Source organism: Rhinichthys klamathensis, unplaced genomic scaffold (assembly GCF_029890125.1).
Source record: "Rhinichthys klamathensis goyatoka isolate OS25496 unplaced genomic scaffold, OSU_Roscu_1.1 h1tg000567l_1, whole genome shotgun sequence".
Taxonomy (NCBI): Eukaryota; Metazoa; Chordata; class Actinopteri; order Cypriniformes; family Leuciscidae; genus Rhinichthys; species Rhinichthys klamathensis.
In genome coordinates this window covers 638059-661255 of record NW_026607033.1, presented here as the reverse complement: position 1 = coordinate 661255, position 23197 = coordinate 638059, and the positions used below count along the sequence as shown (strand labels likewise).

Here is a 23197-nt window from a genome sequence, read left to right as displayed (position 1 = left end):
AATTGCACACAACTCAAAACCTACAACCTAAACTTTCCTAAAACTTTAACACTATTCTTGCAAGAGCTAGCTGCTATTTCTTTCAGTAAATGCAAATCTAGTTTATTCCTCACAATCTTTCTTTCCCATTTTCTGCTACTTTAAAACAGAACGTGACTTGTACGTCAGCCTTATTTTTCTTCCTTTATGCTCTTCGGTTTGCTTGATGCAGCTCCAAGTGTTTTACGATCCAAGGTGGACAAATGCGCAAAAGAGCGATTACCTCACAAACACGGCACGAGACGTTACAAGCGTCCAAAACAAAAACGCTCGTCTTGCGTCTTGGACCATCGTTCACAAATTGCATGCTGTTCTACGCAGGAAATAACTGGAAAACTTTGAATTATTACATCATGTTTTAAACACACATATACGCACACAAAACTTTATAACAAGCTCTCTGGCAGGCTGTCAGGAATTGAGAAATGACACTCTGAGAGAAACAGCATCATTAGATGAAGGAGGAGAGTGAGAGGAAAGCTTGTTCCTGCAAAAACACAACCAGGATTATTGTGGTGCATTGTGGATTTGAAATGGTGAATGCGTTTGCACAGAGTCAAATCATCTCCTGACTGGAGCAAGATTAGGTTACAGCCTGTTTGTTAACAAGAGTTTTTCACGACTAGTTAGTTTTGTATAGTAAACAGCAACTACAATTATGTTGTAGTCAATATATGCTTTTTCCTGTGAGCTTTTTGTTTTTCTATGCATTTTTTTGTTTAGTTTTTTGCATAATAAAATAAAACCTCTAGCTGTAATACTTTGCTAAATTTGTCAGATAAACACCTCAACCATTTCAGTGTTTTTTTATCCCTCATATTTAAAATATTTGTAAAAAAAAAAAATCGAATAAAAAAATTTAACGGTTTATTCAAACTTGTAGGGTCAATAAAAACAAATATGCCCTCTGGACATAGAGTAACTTTTGGCCATTACTGTATATCTGAAAACATGGATGAAAATGGATACAAATCTGGATGACGAATGATGAGTTATTTACATCAGGTAAACACTGACCTGCTGACTACTTTCCTGCATGACTAGTCGACTAGTAAAAATGTGTAATCTTGCAAGCCCTAGAGAGAGAAAGAGAGTGATGTAAAGGCTTACGGGGGGTTGTCACATTTCCTCTGTCTGAAGCGCGCTCCTGTGCCACATGTTCGGCTGCACATGCTCCATGTGCTCCATGGACTCCAGTCTCCATCCACATGCTGCGGGATGGGTGTCTTACTGACACACTCACCGGCCCTGCACCACTGACACACACACACATGTTAATCCAGCTAAATGAGAACATACCAGAGATTCATATTGTTTATAAAAAAGTTAACTACAAGCAGTTCTGTGTTGATGCCTCACAAACATTACATACGGTTTGTTCTAAACTTCTAACCTCATTTAATAAACTAATGCAATGATGAATTTTACATGTTTCAATAAATACAAGATGAAAATCTCCCTTTGATTTACACTACTGTTTGAAAGTCTCTTATGCTCACCACGGTTTCATTTGTTTGATTAAAAATACAGTAAAACAGTAATATTGTGAAATATTATTACACTTTAAAATAACTCTAAAATAATTTAAAAATGTAATTTATTCCTGTAATGCAAAGCAGCATTTTTATTCCAGTCTTCAGTGTCACATGATTCTTCAATCATTATAATATGCTGATTTGACGCTAAAAAAAAAAATCTTATTATAATCAATGTTAAAGACTTTTTTGTGTGAAGCATGATACATTTTTTCAGGATTCTTTGATTAAATGAAAATTCAAAAGAACTCGCACACAATAATTTTTTTTATAAATGTCTTTACTGTGACTTTTGATCAATTTAATGCATCCTTGCTGAATAAATGTATTAATTATATATATTTTTTGTATTATTATTATTATTATTATTTTAAATCTTATTGACCCTAAACTTTTGAATGGTAGTGTACATTGATAGATGGCTGTTCAAAATCAATGTCAGCATCAATGCTGTTTGCATACTGGAATACAAATCGTCATCTATCTTACATTTATATGCTTTTTAACACCCTGTAAATTTCTCTCATTATAATAAATGAAACGGTATATACGTTTGTTTGTCGTATGTTTGTATATATTGTCGTATATATTGTTTATATTTGACATTTTTGACCTGCTATAAAGCTACTTCAGCCACTCTATTTCCCATTTGTCAAGATGTTTTTACCCATAGTATTGGCTGTTTTTCAGCTTTAAAGTAAATCATTTTAATAATGGCCATTTTAATAATATTAAAGATAAAAAGGTTACCTTGTCGGCTCCACATTCTGTGCCGTCCAGCGGTGGATCTAGTTTGGTCTTACATGACGTGTCTCCCTCCACCAAACACCAGAGACCCGCACACATCAAGTGCTGAAACAGACACAGTTTAGACTTGTGTAGACAGCACCATAACAGTTTTAAACACCTTTAATAAATTGATGGTCTTTTTTAATTTTTTTATAAAACTGCATCAAATGAAAACCAAATTAAATGCATCAAATGAAACAACATCATGTCACATGGAAATAAAAATTTCAGTTGAAAAATTATTAAAAAAAATTCCGATACAAAAATGTCTTTACTAAATGCTCCACAATTAACTGAAACATTAATTTTAATAAAAAAAACGCATATACCCGACAGAAAATATATTTTTTTATCTTTTCATTCTCAATAGACATAATCCCCTCCCGCCAGACATAATCAGAACAAAAGACTAGTCTGATGCTTAAATATTTGTTTAACTTATGTGTTACATACGTTATTATGCCACAATAATTATAATGCCAGATAAAATTAAATGTTGTTTAATATTGTGATCACATTACGAAGACCAGATGGCTTTATTTACAATTTAATAAAATGTTCCATATTTTATATCTTAATTTAGAATTTATATTTTATATAACTTTATAAATTAATTAATGAATGTGTTTTGTTTTTCCAATTTATACGTTTTAGTTTATTTTATAAAAAAATGTATTTATTTCATGTTTTTATGCAACGTGTAAATTAATGCCCGCACATGTCCTTTCCTCAAACAAAGAGACTTTATTACCCAACAGCCCTTAAGATGGATAGTATTTTTTATGTCAGTCTGACAACTTCGTATGTTTACTTCGGCCAGGCACGGTCCTTTACCTCAAGCACTCAATCACATTTTCCAATTTCCCAGTGAGAAACATTTTTAAAGGTGGCAGGACGGCCATTAAAGTGCCTTATTTATACTTTTTTATACTGTTTTTCTAAAACCTTTTTGTTTTAGATGTCTCTTTTATGCCAACTGCTCTTTGCTTTTCATAGACTGACTATTCATTATCTTAATGCATGTTTTATGTGATTCCACACAGTTAGATACAGTATTTGCTGTAAAACTTCACAGATGGTATACGTGGCATATAGATGGTATACAGTCATGATGCACAGGCAGCAAGTGAAAATGTTTAAAGCGATGATTTGAACGGTTACAGCTGATGATTACATGCTCAGGAAAGCAGGAACTGACTTTGAACGTATCAGATCAAGCCTGATACGCCAACACCTGCCATCCGCTCTGATATTTTCACTATGGCAATTTCTGAGCTGAAACTTCCAGCTGGAAATCTCCAGAGCTCTAAGAGGAGGCTTTGTGTGGAAAAACATGATTTATGATTATGTACGGAAACCCTTTTAAGTTATCACCTGCTGCAAATGTAGCCTGGATAATTTTCTATTTCCACTAGCTACATAGGGGAATGATCGCAGGGCCAAGCCAACAAAAAAAGTAACTGTAACGTGATTCTGTTACATAAATTATTTGCCAAAAGTGATGTCGGGCCTAGGAAAATTGACATTTAAAAATTTGTTAAAGATTTAAGCATATTGCACAGTTGCGCTTGGAGTAAACTGTTTCCTTTGTGATAACTAAATGAAATGTGCCAAATTGAGCGGACATCATTTTTGGCCAGGCTCTCATACAGAGAAATTATGAACAAAACCCAAAGAAATATTATTAACTGATGTTAACTATGTTGTAGTCAATGCATGCTTTTTCCTGTGAGCTTTTTGTTTTTAAATGCATTTTTGTATAATAAAATAAAACCTTCAACTGTAGGTTTCCTTTTTTGACAAATAATTTTATCAGATAAAATTACCTTAACCAAGTTTAGTGTTTTGTTCTTCCCTCATATTTAAAATATTTTAAAATATATATACACAATATTTTCCTCATATTTTGATGGTTTAATCAAAAAACAAATATCGCCTCCAGACATCACTTTTGGCCACTATTGTATATCTGGAAGCTTATTTTCACAACAGAATAAAAGTTTACATCTCACAATTCAAAAGTCAGAATTCTAAGATATGAACTTGCTATTGTGTGAAAAAAGTAACAAAAATTGTGAGATAAAGTCACAAAGTTTTCTATTTTTGGTTTTAGTGTCAAAAATGGAAAAAAAGATGTTAACTCCGAATTCAGCAAAAAATGTCAGAATTGCGTGATGTAAAGTCAATTATGAGTTTATAATGTGCAATTGCGAGATCTAACCTCGCAGTTGTGAGTAAAAATTGTCAGAATTGTGAGATAAAAGTTGCTATTAACTTTTCAATTTATTTTCTGTGGTGGAAAAAAGCTTTCATACATACATGTATATGAGGTTGTTTAGGTCAAAAAGATTTGGTTGCTTGCAATATCTACTGAGATTTTTTTCTACTGCCGATGTTTATTTGTGTGTATGTGCATGCATTATGTCAGTTTACGGTATGAACACATGTAGTACATGAGTGCAGTATGATATCAGTGCATTCCCAGGTGAAAGACACACCTCCATATCAGTGCAGAAAGTTGCGTTCGTTCCGAATAAAATCTGGCACTGTTCATCAGCGCTGTAGTGCATCCCGGGAAGTTTAGCTGGCAGACGGACGAGGTAGCGGTTACGTGGGTCAGTATGCAGCAAACAGGCACTGGCCTTTGATCTGGAAGACAGTACGTGTTAGAGAAATCAACAGGATGTACAAAACATCTTCACACACATCTGAAAAAATTGCAAGCTTTCCTATAAAAGAAATTAGGAATTGCTGTGCTTCTAATACTGGTTTTCCATTGCTAATTAATTTGTTTAAAGTAAAACCGTCCTTTCTCCAAGACCAATCTCTTTTCTTCCTATAACTGTAAAATTAGAAAAACACAGACAGCTGTAACACGGCAGATGTCTGCAAAACCAAAAGCAGTTCTCTTATTTAAAGAGGGCAAATGAGAAATATTTTGAAAGGGTTGACGTTGATGCCTTAAACCCTAATGAGCGCATACACTTCGGGATTTCCAACCACGTCTGCTTTCTGTAAATATTTAATACTTCAGCTCATCCTAAAATAATCAGGAAGGCAAGGCCTGTTTGAGAGACCTGGAGTAGTGCAATTATACTTTATGTTATGTAAAATATGTAAAATGTGAATAAATTGACTAAAATATTCAAAAGAAAATTGTCAAAGCAATTTTGAATTTATGTGAATAAAAATAAAATTGAAAGAGAGTAAACAAAAGTCGGCAAACTGCCACTGCTGCTTCCAAGGAATCAATTTATTGGACTGTACAACGTTTCGACCCGAAGGTCTTCGTCAGGCAGAGACAAATGGATTGGGAAAAGCCTAAGTCTGCAAGGTTTTTTTAGCAATCTGCCTGGAATTACTAAAAGGCAGAGCTCAAGTCTATGAAGAGCCTCCTCACATAAGTCCCTTGATTTTCCATGTGACTCAGTGCAGTATGAAGAGCAGTAACGAAAGCATCTTCTTTAGACCTATTTGCTGTGTAAGCAAACTGGAATGGATCAAAGGTAGGTTGAAGACTGGCTTTGATATGTTGTAGGACCAGCTTCTCAAAGGGCTGTTTCTATTTTTTCCCCTATTTCAATGTATTTTATTTGTATGTTCATTGTAAAGCGCTTTGAGACGCAACTTTTAAAGGCGCTATATAAAATAAAGTTTATTATTATAAAACATTTCATAATGACCAGTGTAAGTGCGACTGGGCGATTATCGTTGAAGCTACTGATGACACTGATGTAGCATATCTAGTGTGATGTTCAAATTTCGGGAGAACAGCCTTTAGGTCTGTTTGATTAAAATCACCAGCTATGATATGGGCAGCTTCAGGGTAGTTGCTTTGTTGTGAAATTATAGCATTGAGCAGGTAGACTGGCTATGCAAGAATTAGCATCTGGTGGAATCTAAACAGCTTTAACTATAACAATGGTAAGTTCGCATGGAAGATAGATCAGTCTGCATTTAACCATCAGATACTCCAAATCTGGAGAACAATGTCTGCCTATAAATTTTGCATCAGTCAAGTTGTTAAGTATGTAAATGCATAATCCCTCCTCCTTCTTACCGGAGTCTTCTGGGATATGTGGGTGAAGCCACGTCTCAGTTAATATCAAAATACAACAGTCCTTTATGAGTTTATTCACATAGATCTGTAGATTAAATTCGTCCATTTTGTTGTTGATAGATATGGCATTAGAAAGAAAAATGCTGGGCAGCGGTGGTTTGTGCGGTTGTCTCCTTAGTCTCGACAAACCGCATCCGTGCTTTTGCTTCCTATGTTTCCTTCGCCTCCGATGCCTGCCGGAGCCGACAACAATCCACGGATAGCCTGATGTCCTGGCTATCTCCTCCGGTATATTATGTGAGTCCACAAATTCACTTGTTGTAGTCTGCTCCAATTGTAGTCCTATGATCAAAAGATCTTGACGGCTGTACGTAAGATTTTCACAACTAAATGTGACACTAACAATCAAACATACAAACAAAAACACGCATAAAGGGAAGTCGTGAAGCCGCTGCGTGCGTAGCTGTGGGGCCTGGTCCGTTACACCCCTAATCTAAACTAAACTAAATTTAACTAAACAAGTAAAGTTCAATTAAATTCACATTTAATTGTATAGTGCTTTTCACCGCTTCAAAGCAGCTTTACAGAAAATGCATGCGTCTACATTTCAATTAAGAGTGATCTGTGATCAGAAGTGACTGTGTATAAGTTATGTATTTCAGAAATGTACATATACAAATCACGCATGCAGTTAGCTAACAATGTATTAATTTAAGGTGGAAAACAATGAGCTCATTGAAGTAATGAATAAATGTTGTTAACAAATGATTAGGATATATAGAAAATTTAGCATTGGTGCATGTTGATAAACTAAAACCATGGAAATTAATTTCCATGTGTGTAACATCATGCTACACATTAAAGCAAGAAGCAACAGGCATGCGTGAGTTTGGAGAGCCATGTTGTCAAGTTATCGTATAGTGAGGAGCTTTACTCTACAGGAAGAAACACTAATCTGGTTGATTGTCTCTGGCATTAAAATACTCTCAGAAGCTCAACAGCACAGTTTGGATAACGTTGGTATCTGCTTGGATACAGTGACACTTTGTAGTTTGAATTGAGGTCAGAAGTGCTCCGGGCACAGCAGACAGTGAATACTGCCGCTTTATTCTGTCATCGGCTGCAGTACATCCGTGAGGATCGATGACTCCAGTCGGTTCTTTGTTTATAGAGCCGGGCATACACTATTAAGCCTTGGCTTCCAGAATGAACTCTATTCAAACGCTTGACTGTTTGTTCATCTTCCTCAAGGATAATTTTGCCAGAAAATTAATGTGGGAGACTGAATCTAGTCTGTTTAGTGGAACTTATTTTACTAGCAAGTAGTTTGGAAATGAATTTACTAATTATAAATATATTATTAATACTACAAATATTAATGTATATTACACATACTATTTATTAATATAAATATAATTATTATAATTTTTAGAATTAGTCTTTTTAAAGGTGCTAAATGTAACTTTTCTTCTAAAATGAATCCTTTTTTTATAGCCTGTGTGTGAAGGGGTTGTAATCACACATTACAATGATCCACTTGTCGGGTTTTGCTATTACCTCTGAAGGCCAGTATTCCTATTTCTATGTGAAGTCTCCGGGTCGGATTTTCTGCGAAATCCATCGTATGTGACGTGCATGCGCGCTCCCGAGCCTCTCTCCTTTTTATATACAGTCTATGCGACGGCACTGCAGCTGACGACATGGAGTCTGATAACACCCAAAAACGACCTGCCTCCAGCACAACACACACTCCAAAACAAACTCCACATAAATATTAACAAAAAAAAAAAATGTATCTGCTGAAGCTCGTCGGGCCAAACGTGAATCGGATCGACTTAGGACGAAAACACGGATCAACATCGGCAGAGCGTTTGAATTATGGAGAGATTTTTATTGTGATAAATTACAAGTTTTCAGATATGCTGAAATAATGGTAAACTGTAATGAAATAGCAAGGCAAACTACAACATATATGAGACATGAAATGAATACAAAAGACTGTTCCAGGATAACAAAAAGTAGGTGCTTTAGGATGTAACTTTTATTTTATGTACTAGATCTACTGTCTAACGTCACTCATCCCACTACTATCATATTGTTTATAATACACATTTCCAGACACGTTCAGTACAGTAATGTTACTTCCTACGATCTTACTATTACACTGAAATTGTTCAGTCTAGTTCACTAACCGTTTTCGTTATCATATTATACATTCACCTATGTTGACATTGCTGATTGTGAAAGATTAGTTAGTGAAATGCCTTATGCTATAACCCCACATGTCGGCTAAATGCATTATCATGGTACGAGCATGGAGCATTAGTTCAACGTCAAGCTGATAAAAGTAGCCTATTATTGTAACCATGCAGTGGGAGTTTACATGAGTTTCTAGCATGTTGTGTGATGCTTTCTCCGGTGTGTTGAAAGTCTCAGTGTGGCCATGTACCATGAGTGCTCGCTCTTGTGTTCGAGCACGCGCAAGAGCACGAGTGCTCTTGTAAAAATTGGTTGCAATCTGAAACATCACCGATAGAGGCCGCTAAAAAATACATATAGCACCTTTAAAATAAATAATTACTGTAAAATAATTAATCTCATTTGTACACAGTTCGTTCATGTGCACATAAAAGTTTTTCTGTATATGCAGAAATCTCAATGGTTTTTTTTCTGAAAATGACACTTTTTAAAGGCACCGTAGTTTAATTACATGCATTCATCTTATCTGCTAAAATTAATTAATTGTTCTAAATTAAATATAATTATAGCAATATTGCTAAAAATACATTATAAATTATTACAGCAATGTTGTTAAAGTTTAATTATATAATTAGTATAACACGTGCCAATTTATAAACCATTCCACTGTCTAGTTATCAGTATCACCCATTACAAAAACTCCATATTGGTTGATCACTACTAATAATACCTAAAAACAGAGGCTAGTTTGAGGATTTTATATTTTATAGAACTCACCTGAGGAACTTTTCCAGGTCGTCACGACTGCAGGTGGACCAGGAGAGATCACTGGGGTTACGACCTTTGACCCATTCCCCAGACATGATGTGAGAGTGGCCTGTGCAGCTGGCGTGATCGTCGTCATGGCTCATGCCCATGCTAAAGAGAGAAGACAAGCAAAAACACGAAACACTAATAAGAAACAGCAGTGATATTCACAAAAATATGAGTCTCACCCAGGCAAACTTAGTGCACAATAAATACTTATTATTTATGCTTGTTAAACATAAGCTTCCTTTGAATGCATAACATTGCAATATTACTCTAAAATAGAGCATGTGTGCTCACGAAAGCCAAAGCAACTCGAGTCATAAGAGTACTTTCTCTTAAGCCCTGACCTACATTTCCCAAATTAAAAACAACAACCAAAAACTGAAGCAGCAGCAGTGAGCCCAGGAACTAATAAAGAGAGCAGTGTGGATTTCCAGGCTGCGTCTCGACTCCCGCTAAAGACCAAAGCAATAAAAGTCAAAAGACACACACAGAACACAATAGAAATCAAGGAGTAGCCGTGGAGAACTAAATGAACAAGGAGAAGAATGTAAATGCTACAGCGGTTTCATCGCCACGTTATGTCAAGCTTTAACATAGATGTGCACCTTTTAATGTCAATGGGGTGATATGGTCAGTAAGTGGACTGAGATGAGAATCTCACACTAAAACAATCGTGTGAGGTTTATAAGGGAGCCAAATGTCTGTTGTGTTCAATTTGTTTAAGGGAGAAAAAAACATGATTAGCCTTATTAAAACAGGACTTTTCACTGCCAAGCTAATAACGGTCAAGTGCTTTCACAAGCCAAATACCCTATCAAGCGTTCACAGGACTTAAAAGCCTTGGAAGGGAAGCCATCATGCATGACCAATGTTTGGCTTAGTGCTTAAAGATATGGGCTGGTATTATGCAGTTGCTAGGTGGTTTCTTACTGCCCCAAATCAAAAAATCATAAGTCATATAGCTTAGAGAAGTCACTGTTCCTCAAAAAGCCAAACATGAGGAATCATTCATGACCATAAACTGTACAAGTTACTCGACAAATGCCCTTAGTGTTAGTGGTTTGTTCAAATCCCTAAACTAAGCAAATGTAATAGCAAAATACACCAATAAGCAATCAAACCTATTCTGTTTTTCTCAGGTTAGCAACTGTACCAAACTTCTTCCACTGTGCCAAAAGTAGCCAGGATTCTATCCACATAAATTATTGGATAATGCATAAAAATGCTGAATGGAAACACTAACATTTTTAAAATGGGTATGAAAAAGTATACGCTTGCATCGGTCCTGCCTAATCATTTTATTTGGTAAGAAGACATGCACATACGCTACAATGGAAACATGTACTTTACACATAAACATTCACTTTTGCAATATTCATTTTTTTCACAACACTTATTTTTCAACTTTGATGGTAACATACTACTGTTCAAAAGTTTGGGGTCAGTAATATATATTAGTTTTTAGAAAGAAAGAAATACATTTGTTCAGTAATTGGACAGTAAATACATTTATAATGTTTCAAAAGATTTTTATTTCAACATTGATACTAATAAGAAATGTTTCTTGAGCAGCAAATCAGCATATTAGAATGATTTCTGAAGGATCATGTGACACTGAAGACTAGAGCAATGATCCTGAAAATTCAGTTTTGCATCACAGGAATAAATTACATTTTAAAATATATTCAGATAGTATACATTTATTTTAAATAAATAAAAAAATATTGTATTTTTGATTCAATTAATGCAGCCTTGGTGAGCAGAGACTTCTTTCAAAAAATCGTACCATTCCCAAACTTTTAAACGGTAGTGTAAATAGTCTCATTCAGATTGTGTCATTTGCCAATCTCACCTACTGTATAAGCACCAATTACTCTATCCACTCATTGAACAGACAATCATTATGCAGAAAGGTGCTTTGACTAATAATCACATCAGCAGTGATGACACTAATGAGGCATTGTGGGTGGACTGAAATATGATGCATTCTGACAATACAAAGGATGTTTTCATTTCGAAGGACTCGATACATGCGGCAAACCCCACATTTGTGTTACACCAATGTTCCTAGAGCACCATAATCATGCTCCTTCAGCTGTTGTTATTGGAAAATGATCAGTGTCTACACTTGATAAAGTGTAACGAATGGAGCAGTGCTAAAACAAGACTCCAGACAGTCATTAAGCTTTGTTACGCCCCGCACACCAAATCAAAAGGTCTTGAGTAGATCACGCCAGGTGCACTTATGATGAAATATGAGAAACTCTGCTCGGTAGTCTGATAAATCTTAATCCATCAGAAACTGTGACGCTGTAGCATGTGTTTATTAGAGCTAGTAAATGCCATGCTTATATTCAATGCCGCAGTAGTGCTAGCGACTCTATGAAATTATAATTTTGATGTGTCTTTATTGTAAAGAACTAAGCATGCATATAAACCCATAATATACTTGCTTTAATAGTGTTTTTACAGACTCGAGACAATGGAACCCCTGTGTGCGTGTGATGACTAGCGACGCAGCCCTGGTATCGGCACCAGCCGGGCGTGATCGGTGCCAACTCATTACTGTCGGGCATTAAACCCGACTTTGGCCTGTGCCGTCCTGCTGCACGCTATAGTGGAGCAGATATGGTGATAACTCCTCTGAAGACTGGCACTGCCACAAAGACGGCGCTTGCGCTAATGTAGCTTGGCCGTTTTTCCAGACAAATTTTGGTGTTGGCTGCCCATCATTGTTCTATCAAAGAGGGCTTTATGCTAGCAAGGAGATGAAGGGCTGCTATTGTGAGAAGTGAGTAACACGTAGTCGTGGCATTCGGTTCAATCCAGTAATTCATGTAAATGATGTGTGAACATGAAATGTTTTACAGCATGTTCTCTTTCAGGAATTTCACTAGATTTTCCAAATCACTCGGTGAGGATGGAAGTGTTTTTGAGGTCTTAATCACTCAATGTTGTTAAAAAGAGCAGAGCAGAGCATTTACAAAAAAAAAAAAAAAAAAAAAAAACAGAGAGCATCACATGCTCATGTATAATTTAGATTACAAACTAGATATTTACATCTCTGAAGAGGAGTCTGATCATGGATGAAGATCTGGTCAGGTGCCTCCACCTTTGGTGGGAATAGCCGAGATTGCATTAATCTACTGCACTTATTGGACCAAAAAGGCCAATGTTGTCAGCCTTTAAATAGATGCTTAATTTGAAGCTGTGAAAAGAATCCCTGGTACGTGTGGACAAAAAAGGAAAGTTAAATGTATAGTTCACACAAAAATTACGATTATTTCATCCTTTACTCACTCTCATGTCGTTCCAAATTTGTATGACTTTCTTTTTTCCGTGTAACTCAAAAGGAAATGTTCATGCTGCTCTTTTCCATGAAATAAAAGAAAACAGTGACCAGTGGATCTCAAATATCTGGTACAAAAACTTAATTTCGGTATTTTCCTCACACAAAGCTATCATAGGGGTTGGAATATGGCATATTGGAATATGACTACTTTTATGGTGCTTTTGATGGAGCTTCACCACCCCTAGTTACAATATGCTTTTATTGTATGGAAATGAACTGGGTGAATTTGTGTTATACAGAAGACTGCAAGTCATACAGGTTTGGAAGGACATGAGGCTGTGTAAATGATGATTGAATTTTCGTTTTTGGCAGAATTATCCCTATCTCTTTATTATCTTCTATTATTTTGGGGTCGGTAATTGTTTTTGAAAGAAGTTTCTTATGCTCACCAAGGCTGCATTTGTTTGATTAAAAATACAGTAAAAACAGTAATATTGTGAAATATTATTACAATTTAAAGTAACTGTTTTCTTTTTGAATATATTTTAAAATGTCATTTATTCCTGTGATGCAATGCTGAATTTTCAGTATCATTACTCCAGTCTTTAGAGTCACATGATCCTTCCGAAATAATTCGCATATGCTGATTTTCTGCTCAAGATACATTTCTTACTTACAATGTTGAAAACAGATGCTTAATATTTATTTGTTGATGCAGGATTCAAAAGAACAGCATTTATTTGAAATAGAAATCTTTTGAAATATTATGAATGTCTTTACTATCACTTTTGTTCATTTTAACTTGTTCATCCGGAACAAAAGTATTAAATACTGACCCAGAACTTTTGAATGGTAGTGTATGTACCATTGTAGTATCATCTTTATACTTCATGACTCTTCATAATTCATAAAATATTATAACCCAAACTATAAAATATGGCTTAATGGAATGAAATTTCACAAGACAAGATTTTCTGATTATTGTACATTTTGTACAATGTGTTTTGCTGGAATTAAATTGAAGCCAAACAGATTTTTTAAACTAAATTGGATAAATAATTTTCATTAAAATAAAGAATTGTCATTATTGAAATTTCTGGGACCCCAAACACAAATAATGTTACATGAAGTCCATCTTCACTGTACAGTATATGAGGGTTAGACAAGTATCATGCTCAGATATTTGAAGTACTACAGTGCTTCTCAAAAAACAGTTCTCAGATGTATTTCATTGCATGCAAACAGAGGTGATGATGGAGCAAAAAATGTGATGCACCAGAACTCATTTTAAGACAATAACAGGGCCTCTAAATCAGTTTTCTACACCATTTAGACTCACTTGTGGCCCAGCTCATGAGCGATGGTGAAGGCCAGGTTGAGTCCGTTGTCCTCTGCCAGCACACACTTCCTCTTGGAGCTACAGGTGCCACCTAGATAAGCAATTCCTGAGGAAAGAGCAAAGCACAGAGTGAGAAGATAATGGACAGAAGAAAAGCACAACTGAACCACAAATCTGATACTTTACTGTTTGAAGGGTCATTCACAGAGACTGGAGGACATTTAAAATATATCAGAACACACCTAGCAACAGCACAGCAACCTGGCAACCAACCAAATGCTCTTACCTTCGTGACAGCAAGTTTGCACAATTAACAGTCAGAAGGTCTTCAGAAAATGTAAAAATCTAGCCACTTAATTTTAGTACAAACTGATACCAAACACATGCCCTATGCATCAAAAATGTGACATCAGAATCTACGTCACATCACAGACTATCACCTTTCCAGTGTTTCTGTGAAAGCACCTGGTTTGTGTCTGACACTGGACGAAACCCAGACAACCTCACTTAGCCTCTGACCGCCATAAGTGAAATCAATAACTAGAAAATGAAATTCAGCCCAGATGCTTGTGTTAAAAAAGAGGAAAAAAACAATACAAAACTGTGTTTAGGATGACAAGAGAGCAGTTTGGTCCTGCAGAGGGACTATATGGAATACACTGTAACTCAACAGGAAATGAGAATGTTTGATTGCATGATGATATATCCCATTTTTCAGATTGTGTGGTTTTTTGCAATATCATGCTCGTAGATTAGAACTGCATTATACTGTTAAAGAAAACTTTATGAAGAATATATAAAAATATGGAACATTCATCAGGCTTCCTCAACTGGTCATATCCACACACAAAAAAACAGCAAATATTAGTCTTAATATTAGTTAGTCTTTCTAACATTTTGTTCACTTTGTCTACTCAATAGAAAAATCAAACCAGTATTCATTGAGATATGCATCATACAGATGTTTTTGGCAGTTTAAAGCTGCACCAGAAACAATAGCATTCAATTATTTAACTAAAAATATACTACTGAACTGTTTCTCTCTTCAAATCCTCACTTACCTCTCTCTCCTGGACTAGTTTACAGGGGCTGTGGGAATGTTTCTTATTTTATCTTATCTTATAGCATCTTATTTTTATTCTGTAAAAATAACAGAAAGCATTTTCTATTAGTAAATTATGAAAAAGTTCTTGCCTGGTTGTGAGCACAAGCCTTAAAATGTTGTCTACATATATAGAAGCTGGCTACAGTAGGTTTTGGAACAAGTCGATTATTACTTTAATTAATGTGAACAAATAAGCACGAAGCATCTCATACATACTAACACACTCTTCACTGGCTTGTGTGCAAAACAGCTGTTTACTATCAATACAGAATAAAAATACTGAACAACAACAGCATGACTTAAAAGGCCCAAAAGAAAAAGGCAATGATAAACAAGCACTTAACACAGCAAGCACTCAACACATCTTATTAAACAAAAACAGACTAGAAATAATTTCTTCAGATGGTCTTACATGTTTCACACAGTGGTTCAATAAATATTGTTCTAAGGCAACAGGACAGACACCCGCCTGGAAGCACTAAAATATCTAAAAATAAAGGGAAATTTGGATGTTCCACTGTAGATCATAAATCAGCGTTTCTTTGTTATTTGGTCACAATGTTTGATGACTGATGCTGGAAATAATTGGCATGTAAAAACAAATCAACTGTGCTTCATCATTCTTCAAAAAAAACATATCATACCGAATCCATGTATGAAGACTGAAACCCTAATTCAATCATCAAACGCAAAAACTGTAATATCATATTAGCAATATAGATGACTTGATGATTTGCTTGTGTCAGGATGGTTTTTTTCATCTGTACACATGGAGCTGTGGTTTAAAACACATGTTGGAAAATAATGGGCTATGCCATTTTTTACACTGGCTGGAATTGTATGATGGGAAAATTATTTTCTTTGAGTGCCATATACAAAGAACAGCAGGTTGATTGGAAAACAGATGTTGTCCTAAATTCCTTCACTTCTCTTCTTATGCTCTATTTCTTTTCTCTTTTTTTACAGCCATGCATACTAAGACAAGAGCTGCAATTATATCTGCTACATCTGTCATTGACTGATTTACAGTTTAAGGGTCAGATGAGTTCAAGTTTCTGTAAGCAAGTCTCTGCAATAGTTCTGTGCAGTTATTTGTAAAGCTTGCTCTGAGTTGATGGAATGTAATCTATAATGTGTAATGATTGTCTGGATGTGTGAACTACAAATGACAGACAGGTAGGCTAAATAAGGTACAACTTCATTGCAAATGAATGGAAATGAGAGCTCGACAAATTATTTAAACCCCCTCCTTTTAATTTAATTCATTTTACTTGCTGAATTTGAAAACAGGATGAGAAATTTATGAATTTAAGGATAATTAAATAAGTAGTTAAAATGACTGAATTTCAAAAGAAATTCAAATCCACTGTAATTATTAACTACACAAGCAAAGTTTGAGACAAAAGGGCGATAGATACAACGATAGAATGACAGATTGATTGATTGATTTTTCTTATCAGTTATACACACAATGTTACATATAATGTACATCTAATGGGGTTTATGTTACATCTAATGTTGTTAAATTAATGTTTATTGCATTATTTTAGAGTCATGTGTGTTACCATGATGGTGATCATGTTTAAACCATTTATTTGTGTGAATGACACTGTGTACCTTCTATATATTAGTATTTACTTCAGCTTGTGGAAAAGCTGCTTGTGCTGAGGACAACATTAGCCTTCCTGTCCCTTCAGCGGGCAGTTCAGAGTTGTGGCAGGAGTGACAGGAATTGCCTTTTTGTCGCTCACTTTTGACGTTGTGTCGAATGAGAGACACTAGGGGTCCCTATATTAGAAGCCACAACCTGAAGCAGTGCAGATGCTATAGCACAGTTTATGCGTGCCAAAATGACAAACGCAGCTGCGCCGTCTCGCAACCTTCCAACGCCCATGGTAAATTACCTTCGGTGCCATTCTGAGGCACACAACCGCCTAGTAAAAGGGGCTCTAGTCTGTGTGACTCCTCCACGTCTCATCCAGGGACCATACGTGGAGGTTCCAGAGGTCTGGGTGGAGGTGCCAGATTGTGCCATGCTCCTGAGAAAGTAGGTCCTTCTTCAGGGGAATTCGCCAGGGAGGGCCGATACCATCAGCATAAGCTCTGAGAACCAAGTCTGGTTGGGCCAGTAGGGTCTTGATCTTGCATTTGATGCACAGTGTCTGTGCAATGAGGCTCACTGGGGAAAAATATGTACTTGCACAGGTCCCGAAGCCAGCTGTGCGCTAATGTGTCCATGCCAAGGAGGGCCTGAGTCGGGGAATACCACAGAGTGCAATCGGAAGATTCCTCTGAAGCAAAAAGCTCCACATTAGCCTCGTTGAATCGGCTCTAAATCAGCTGGACCACTTGGGGGTGGAGTCTCTATTTTCCTCAGAGCGTTACCTGTCCTGAAAGCATGTCGGCTGCGCGATTGAGAATGCCCGGAATGTGAGTGGCTCGCAGGGAATTTGACCATGTGAATCAACACATGCTTGCCATGAACCAGTGGGCGAAACCATTTCAGTGCACATATCACAGCCAACAACTCTAGGCAGTTGATATGCCAGTGCAAATGGGGTCCTATCCAGTGCCCGAAAACTGCCCAATAGCATACGGCGCCCCAGCCTGTGCTGGAGGCATCTGTTGTGACAACAACATGCCTGGACACTCGCTCTAGGGGAACACCTACCCATAGAAATGTGTGGTCTGACCAAGGAGTGTTCGGTGTGATGGCAACATGATGTGTGCCACGGCGCCATGCATATCTCTGGATTCACTAAAGCGGTCTCATATGCATCAACCCCAGCGTCGAGAGCCATGAGTGTCGAGTGTTAGGGAATGACCCAGCGAAAGAGCCGTCAGTCGTGTGGCATCTGGCAAAATAAGAGGAAAAATTTAACAAAAATTCTCTTCCTGTCCTTCAGCGGGATTGAGGCCCGTCATTTCAAAGGTGGGCAGGTCAGTGGGGTCTCCTTCATCCATGGGTCGCCTATCTCACGGCCGCTTCGAAGCCTTAGGCGGGTTCTTAGCTGCCTGGTGATTGACGGGCAGCACCAACTTCCTATGAGAGGACCGTAGCGTTCAAGCTGCTAACCCAGGCTCCTTGGCGGATGGGCCCGGTGCAACCTTTACAGTGGGCCAACCTTGGCGACGAGCAGGCAGGGGCTGAGGCCTCGGGGAGCTGGTGGTCCAACTGCATCGAGGCAAGATGGGACTGAGGGCCTCCGTCTGCTTTTTTACTGCTGAGAACTGCTGTGCGAAGTCCTCAACAGTGTCATCAAGCGTACTTTCTCGGCCACGCACATCTCTGCAAGTTTGAGCCATAGGTGGCGCTCCTGGACCACAAGTGTGGACATTGTCAGACCTAGAGCCTGCGCTGTGACCTTCATGGCCAGGGGGGCAAAGTCGGTCGCTGAGTGCAGTTCCTGCATGAGCTCTGGATCACTACTACCGTTGTGAAGTTCTTTTAACAGAGCGGTCTGATAGACCTGCAGGATGGCCATTGCGTGCAGAGTAGAGACCAGCAGCACTGTAAGCCCTTGCTGTAAGAGATTAGGAAAACTTACAGGCCCTGGTCGGGAGCTTCAGGGGACTCCTCCAGGTGGCGCCATCCTGAAAGTACAGATGCACCACAATCATATGCTCAACTTGTGGGACCCCGAGTATCCCCGGGCTGACACACCGTCGAGGGTAGTGAGAGCTAATAAGCCCCCAAGCTGTTATCTGGCGTAAAACAGAGCCTTCCATGATTTGGTGAGTTCATCATGCACTTCCAGGAAGAATGGAACTGGGGTGGGGTGAGGCAGCGCATCGAATTGCACTCTAGGCCAGAAACCAACTATCCAGCCGCAAGTGCTCAAGACAGGGCGGAGGGTTCCACTTCAGCCCAATGCTTATGACTGCCCGGGAAAGTAGAGCTACCAACTCTGTCACACTCAGCCTGAGTCGTCACACCCGAGGGTGGGAGACCAGGTGAATCTTCAGCCTTCGAAGACAATAGCTAATCCTCCGATGCTGCGATTGACAGCTCCTCATCCTTTGGAAACCCTGAATGAGATATTAAATTCACAAAGAGGTGAACCGCAGAGGAAGCGACCACAGCCAGAAAGACAAGGATGGAAAGTCATCTTTAAAAAGACTCGATCTGCTGTGCTGCCTGAGAGGAATATGCTCTTTATTTAAGGAAATTGCCTCTTTTAGACACCACTGATGCACCCAAGGGAACTTCACGCACTTAACCGTGCTCAAACAAGAGGGAGACCACTGAAGTGTGCTCTTTGAAAATCCAACGAGGTGAATGGACAGCCAGCAATGCTTCTCTGCATACGATATCTGGTTTTGAAGAACAAAGCTGAATGTGTCTGGCCTCCTTTTAGACCTGTATGTCCAGGGGAGTGGCCAGCCATGCAAATTATACACGCCAACTTCATTGACCTTTTGTGAAAAGGTCAGAGGTGTTTGGGGCTACCATTATATCAGTTAATTAAAATCTTTTTTTATTTTACTGCAAATTTAAAGGTGGGGTAAGTTGTTTTTCAAATATGCTGTTGGCCAATGTTGATGTTTGAAAACAACCCAAACAAACACACCCCTTTTTCATTGCTCCGCCTCCAAAACTCACACTCCAATCCTAACAGCCCTGATCTAGTCGATCTCGAACCCCGATCCCCCTGCAAGTGAGTCCAGTGCACTATCAATGACGCTAAAAGCACAGCATTCACTCGCAGTCGTCAGCGCGACTCTGACTAACTGGCCTCCGTTACACGCGAAATCCAAGAGAGGATGTTTGTTTATCATAGCAGAAGCGCAACAGAACAATGCTTCACGAAAAATAAAGCACAGTTGATGAACGAATGACAAGGAAGCACAAAAAAATTTACATACAGTACACAAATTACAAACAAGAGTTGGTTGTTAGTTGCCAACAGCACAGCAGCTCCAGACACACAATGACACACAAACCCTGTGTTACTCAACTGAGGACCCGAATCAAAGCAACCTCCGCGTCTGTTTTCAGGCCTTCCTACTTAGCTCTCTCCAGCGCTGGACAGCTTTTCTAATATTTCCTTTATTAATAAACTAATCCTTTATTTTCCAGTGATTTCTTCTGAGCTTTTCTCTTTTGTAATGTGTCTCATCTCTATTTCTGCAGTCTTTCTTCAGTTCAAATCTCCCTCTTGCTCGTTCTCTTTCCTCCACCGTCATACGCCTGATTGGCTACACGTTTGTTGTTGTGCCAGACCGACTAACTTCCAAACAGCATATTTCAAAAACGACTTTCCCCACCTTTAAGTTAAATCTGTAAAACCTAAAATGTTGCTTCCATATTTTTTTTATAACATTTTTGGTAACCAAAGCTGCTGTTTATTTTACCGTAAATTTCCTGGATTTGTTTTTTCTTTTTTACAGTTGATAGACAAAAAAATGAAACAGATTGACAGGGCGATGGTATCACCAGCTGTATTTGACTCAGCGCTTGTTGGATCAAATATGGCCACGGGCCCCATAGCTCACAGTTAAAGCGTCCAGCCAGACAGACTCAGAAAAGACATGGCTAAATACACGGCGCCGGGAGATATTTTGCAGATTATTTATCTGGGGTTAATTTGCCGTTAGCACATGTAGAGTGGATTGCATTCACAAGTTGAGCCCTTTCGTGACGAGAGAAGAACAGCGAATCTACCAGCTCAGCAGCCTGGGCGGCCCGGCTGTACTGGGACAAATGCTTTGTTATTAGTTGTGAGGAGCGCTCTTGGTCAGCTGCTTTAAACATTCCATTCAGGATTCTCTCTCCTCTGTCTTTTATCTCTCGCTCTTTATATATACAGTATATACTGCATAGATATATATATAGAGAGAGGTTTGGGTGTCAACCCAAAGTCATCAAGAAATTAATGACATTTGCAACCCATTTTACTATTTATTTGTTTGTTTGTTTAATACTTTTTTATTTCATACTATTTTACTGCTTTTTTTATTACTTTATTTTAAAATGTACAGGACGTGTTATAATCTAGCAGTGAGAATCAATCAAAAAAAGCATTTCAAAAGGTAAGTGACCAAACATATTTTCTTTAATATCTCATGTTTCTCCTCCACAGTATGATATTAAATTAAATAATACACTACATTATTAAACAGGTGCATACTGACAAAATAAACGAATAAATTGTATTTTATAAAATAAATAAGTGTAAGAAAAATGCAGACACTTTTTGAACACAAAGATTGACTGTGAAATACAAATTTACATGAGCAGTGAAAACTTTCTGCATTCATTGGATTTTCCTGAGTTTAATGACCTGATTCCATGATTTGCTCCATTTAAAGCTTCAGTTTTACAATCCCACACTGAACCATCACTTTAAAGCCCTCAAACAGCCCACAGAAAACATGAAACGACATGTTGAACCTACTGTGCAGGAGAGCTTATAAAGCCATGGAGACAATCAACAGAACTGAACGGCAGGATCGTTTCCATATTACCCAGAACACCATGCTTTACTATTCCTCACATAACCCACATTCCCATATATATGACAGAATTGCAGAACAGAGCAATGGAAACTTGCTGTTCACACGCCCTACACATGCTTGTGTCTATCAGGTCAATGTATGCTTTACGCTAGTGATAGACCATGATTTAAAGTTCAACTCACGGCCGTGGAGCTTCATTGAAGCAAATATCAATAAACATAGTGAAGTGGGACAGCAGAAAAGGAAGTTGCTCATTATGACTAAACAACCTACTTCCAAGTCAGGACGACAGAAATCCCAAATCCCTGAGGGATGTTTGTTTGTTTGTACTAGACAAGAGGTCAACCCTTAAAACTATGAGACCTCTACTCAGTACAGTTTTGAAACTTTGAGGGTTGTGAATTATTGAAATAACTATTGCTCAAAGCCTCATGTTTAGTGTTAAGGAGTCCTTTGTTTTCCCTGTGTATAGATGTGGGACATCGTCCTGGCTGCCCTCTGGGTCCCCGCCTATCTCCTCTTGCTCCTGGCTCCTCCCACCATCATCGCCACCCTGGTCTCTCCCTCTGTTATTTTACGTGGTTTCCTGACCTTTGCCTGCTCTACCTCCTCCTCCAGAGCCTTGTTTTGGTTTAGTTTCAGTTTCATGGTGTTTTAGTTTGGTTTTCCCTGTTCCTGTTTGCCTGTGTTCTCAGTCATTGTTATTTGACCTAGTTTCCTAGTCTGTGCCAGTTTGTTCCCATAGTTACTAATTAGTTTCACCTGCGTTTCATGTAGCTCCCTTTGTTTTCCCTGTGTATATATGCCCTGAGTTTTCCTAAGTTCACTGTCCAGTATTTAATGTTATGCTAGTTGTTTTGATGTATGCTCTCGCTTCTTGTCAAGTCACCTTTATTTATACAGAGCTTTTTACAATGCAGATTGTTTCAACGCAGCTTTACAGTGATAACAGGAAAATAATGCAACAAAGTTTGTTCAAGAAAATAGTGACATTGTCCAGCTTAACCCTCTGGGGACGGCAAACACACCGGTGCGTTTTGGCAGATTTTTTTCACATAGCAGAAAAATAGACTTAAACTACTCCATAATTTCTGGTCATACAGAGTTAAGACATATTAAAAAATAAACTGTTAAATGTCTACTTTTTTATGTGCCCACTTACAATCGAAATAAAATATTGTGCTTTTGTAAAATAAAGAAAATAAACAGGGCGTTCTGCCTCTCCGTGTCCGTGAACTTTTTTTCTGGAGCACGTCTCTAAACTTAAACAAAACTCAGCGAATACTATTCACCCAGACATGAGCAATATATGCTTATGATCATTTAAGTTTGTACTTTTAAATTATCTCATTTAAAACTAAAATAAATTTTCTCTGTTTATGTAATCTATATAAAAAGAGAGAGGTGTCAGCCGTTCTCATTATCGCATCTCATTATTCCGCTAATGTGACACGCCTATTCAAACGCTAATGATCTGAAGCAACACATTGAGACGTGTAAACGCCCACATAAACTCGGTAAACACACTATATTTAGTCAGATTAATGTACTGTCGTCTTGCGCGGCT

The 23197-nt window shown here is 37.9% G+C and overlaps 1 protein-coding gene across 2 annotated transcripts in view; it reads right to left on the bottom strand.

The window, feature by feature from the left end:
• Positions 1-23197, bottom strand: part of adamts17 (ADAM metallopeptidase with thrombospondin type 1 motif, 17) — a 155096-nt gene that overhangs the window by 77045 nt on the left and 54854 nt on the right. For both annotated transcript variants that reach the window (XM_056239563.1, XM_056239564.1), the window contains exons 8-12: positions 14067-14172; positions 9400-9540; positions 4862-5012; positions 2325-2426; positions 1150-1295 (exon numbers count right to left, since the gene is read on the bottom strand). In XM_056239563.1, the coding sequence (XP_056095538.1) occupies positions 1150-1295; positions 2325-2426; positions 4862-5012; positions 9400-9540; positions 14067-14172 (646 nt within the window). The remainder of the gene's footprint in view (positions 1-1149; positions 1296-2324; positions 2427-4861; positions 5013-9399; positions 9541-14066; positions 14173-23197) is intronic.